General features: G+C 53.0%; 1 protein-coding gene across 1 annotated transcript in view; it reads left to right on the top strand.

Annotated features, from left to right (window-relative positions):
- The first annotated feature begins 130 nt into the window (after positions 1 to 130).
- Positions 131 to 3166, top strand: part of ADAP2 (ArfGAP with dual PH domains 2) — a 40304-nt gene continuing 37268 nt past the window's right edge. The window contains exons 1-3 of the mRNA XM_006891064.1: positions 131 to 224; positions 966 to 1096; positions 2907 to 2998. Coding sequence (XP_006891126.1) covers positions 131 to 224; positions 966 to 1096; positions 2907 to 2998 — 317 coding nt within the window. The remainder of the gene's footprint in view (positions 225 to 965; positions 1097 to 2906; positions 2999 to 3166) is intronic.

Below are 3166 nucleotides of genomic sequence, written 5' to 3'. Positions count from 1 at the left end.
CGGGGACTGGGGGTGACCGCAGCGGGGGCGGGGCGGGCGGCCACTGCTCGGGGATGGAACTGCGCTTTCCAGTCTAGTCTTCCCGACGCACCGACCTGGGTGGCTGTGGGCCGATCCCCGCCGGCCAGTCATGGGCGACCGGGAGCGCAACAAGAAGCGGCTGCTGGAGCTGCTGAGTGCGGCGGGCACCGGCAACGCTCAGTGCGCGGACTGCGGGGCAGCAGGTAAGAGCGCCGCCTGCTCGGCTCCTCCCCGGGGCACTGCGGGACCCCGCCAGGACCACGGCCTCAGACCTGACCCCCACCGCACTCTCCGGACCTGACACTCCGTTCACCTTCAGACCCCTGCCGCCCCGGTGCTCTGTCCAGCCTGCGCCTCACCCCTCGGGGCACCCCTGGGTCCCAAGGGCTGCACTCTGGATTAAGGCACTTCCCAATCTTGGCTTCCGATACCCCACACTTAGAGGGGCCCAGACCTCGAGCCCAGGAGCCCAGACCTCGAGCCCAGGAGCCCTGACCCCCTAGCTGACTTGTCTTCTTTCTTGTTCTTGGGCATCGGTCGGGCTCTTTCCCCGTCCCTGGTCCACCAGCCTCGGACCCCGATGTCCCGAGGGGGGCCGAACTCAGATACCCCCACCTACAGCTTCCAGACAGGAGCCCCGGACAGGCCTGCCCCCTCCCAGTGCCTCTCCTCTCGGTTCCTCCTGAATCCCATCACTTCCACGTCTCCCGTCTCAGCCCCACACACCCATGCCCTGTGCTCTCTCCAAAACCTCAGTCCCTCGGGGGCCTGGTGGGGTCACCAGACAGCTCCATCCTGGGAGCTCAGTTAATCCAAGGCGGGGATGTCGCCAGGGAGTTCAAGGATCTTATCACCTAGATTCTCCCTCTCTCAACGACCCCACTCGCCCTGGTTTCCTTACCTTGCCCTCCCCCCAACCCCTTTCCTGTCCTTTCACCCCTCAGATCCTGACTGGGCTTCTTACAAGCTGGGAATCTTCATTTGTCTGAACTGCTCCGGTGTCCATCGTAATTTTCCAGACATCACCAAAGTGAAATCCCTGAGACTTGATTTCTGGGACGACAGCGTTGTGGAGGTAAAGTGAGGTCGGAGAAGGCAGTCTTTGAAGAAGGCTTTCCCCAACTCCATCTCATAAAGAGGAGGAAGCCTTGGGGGGTTCAGAGAGGAGCAGTAACCTTAGCTGTAGTTTAGATAGAAACTCAAGAGTTCAAATCCTTCCCCCATCGCTGCTTACTTACAAGCTATGAAACCCTGATTTGGTGACTAGTGTGGTCCCTCTGCTTCCACTTCTATGGTCTGGGGATGCTGCCACCATGAGTCCTGGAAGGATGAAATGTAGGCACCCAATTTTCTTATTGAGGAAGTACCTAGACTGGAACAAAAGTGTCCTGATTCATGGTCTATGGTTCCCTTCCTCTGCCCCCACACCAGAAAGGGGGATGCATTGCTCTTGTGACCTCTGGGGATGGAAGATGTTTAAGCCTAAATGATTATACACCACTTTGGCCAGAAAAGTCTTCCACGAGCAGGCAGTTTTAAGTCGTGCTGGTTTGCTGAGGGTCAGTTGGGGAAGCGGGTTGCATTTACTGAGTCTTCTCCAGGTGCTGTGCTCATTTGGCTTTCCTTATTTGCTCATTCAACATAGGATGAGCATAAATCTATGTATGCTGGGTCCTGGGAGAGAGATATAAACAAGACGAGGTCTCTTCCTGTATGGAATGTATTTTCTAGTGCAGGAGAAAGACTGGAAATGAATACATACACCTGAACATTACTTGTGTCACGTAACACCTTTCCTGGGTAGATAATGATTTACCCACCCTGAAGTTAATAGGATCCCACAGTAAATGAGTGGCACAGTGGGGATTTAAACCCTATTCTCTTTGGATCCCAAACGCTTGTAATTTTTTTTTTTTTTATTTTCCTTGCTCCCTCTCATGTACATTTCTTTTTTTTCTTCTTTTTTTTTAATTTTTTTTTTATTTTATTATTTTGTGTGTATACCGTCAAATCAGATCTGACTGGTACAGGAGGATGACATTGCCCCTCCTTCTCCAGCAGAGCATGTGGTGGACTTGAACCACGTGCCTCTGGGATTCATGTACATTTCTTGACACAGTTCTCTAGCTGTCAAGGACAAGAATAATAGGGCTCGCTCTGGTGGAGTGATGTGTGGGTGAGTGAGGTGGGATGGAATGTGGGTGAGTGAGGTGGGATGGGGTGTGGGTGGGTGCCTTAGCCTCAAATATGCCCTCTGCTGTAGGGTTCTCAGATACCAGAGAATTCCATTCAACACCCTGACTTATGGCACCAGCATCCACTGTTTCCATCTTCTAGCCACATCTATCACCTGCAATCTTGTAGACATTGCTACTAGGGGTCCTGGCCATCTGTGGAAAGGTTAAGTGGAAGAACATGGGCTTTGGAGTCAGATAGGTCTGGGTTCAAATCCCAGCTGTGCCACTTTTTAGCTGGGTCACCTTGGGCAAGTCATTTAACTGCTCTGAGCATTTGTTTCCTCATCTCTCACACAAGCAGCTCTCATGGCCTAGTGGTAAGGAACTGCACTGCCAATGCAAAGGCACAGCTGCCCCGTGGGCAGTCTCCCATGTGATTTATAGCCTGATGGTTGAGGTCCAATGATGGAGAGGATCAGATGAGCTAACGTGTGAGAATTATGAAGTGATCCGCCGAAATGAGGCATGTTCATTATTGTGCTTCATTTTTCACACTGACTTGAAACCCCAGGTTGAAAAATCACTCTCGGGGGCAGTGTCTTCTGATACAGCCTAGGAGCCAGTGGGACCAGTGCCTTTCTTGGTAGACTGTGGTTTCACTTCACTTTTTTAAAAGTTCTAATATCCCCCATTGCTCTTGTCTTGCAGTTTATGACCCACAATGGGAACCTCCGTGTGAAGGCCAAGTACGAAGCCCGAGTCCCTCCTTTCTACTATGTCCCCCAGGCTGATGACTGCCTGTAAGTGCGTGACTGCTTAGGGGCTGGTAGAGGGGTCTTCCTTGTCCCACCTCATCTACCCACACCCCTTCCCTCCATACCCACTCATATCCCTTCCCACCTCATCCACCCACACCCCATCCGTCCTCACCCATCCACACCCTGTCCCACCTCACCCATCCACACCCC

Source organism: Elephantulus edwardii, unplaced genomic scaffold (assembly GCF_000299155.1).
Source record: "Elephantulus edwardii isolate Elephantulus edwardi_28Jun2011 unplaced genomic scaffold, EleEdw1.0 scaffold00094, whole genome shotgun sequence".
In the NCBI taxonomy this organism is placed as follows: domain Eukaryota; kingdom Metazoa; phylum Chordata; class Mammalia; order Macroscelidea; family Macroscelididae; genus Elephantulus; species Elephantulus edwardii.
Note: the sequence above shows the minus strand (reverse complement) of the source record. Positions and strands in the feature narration are given on the sequence as shown.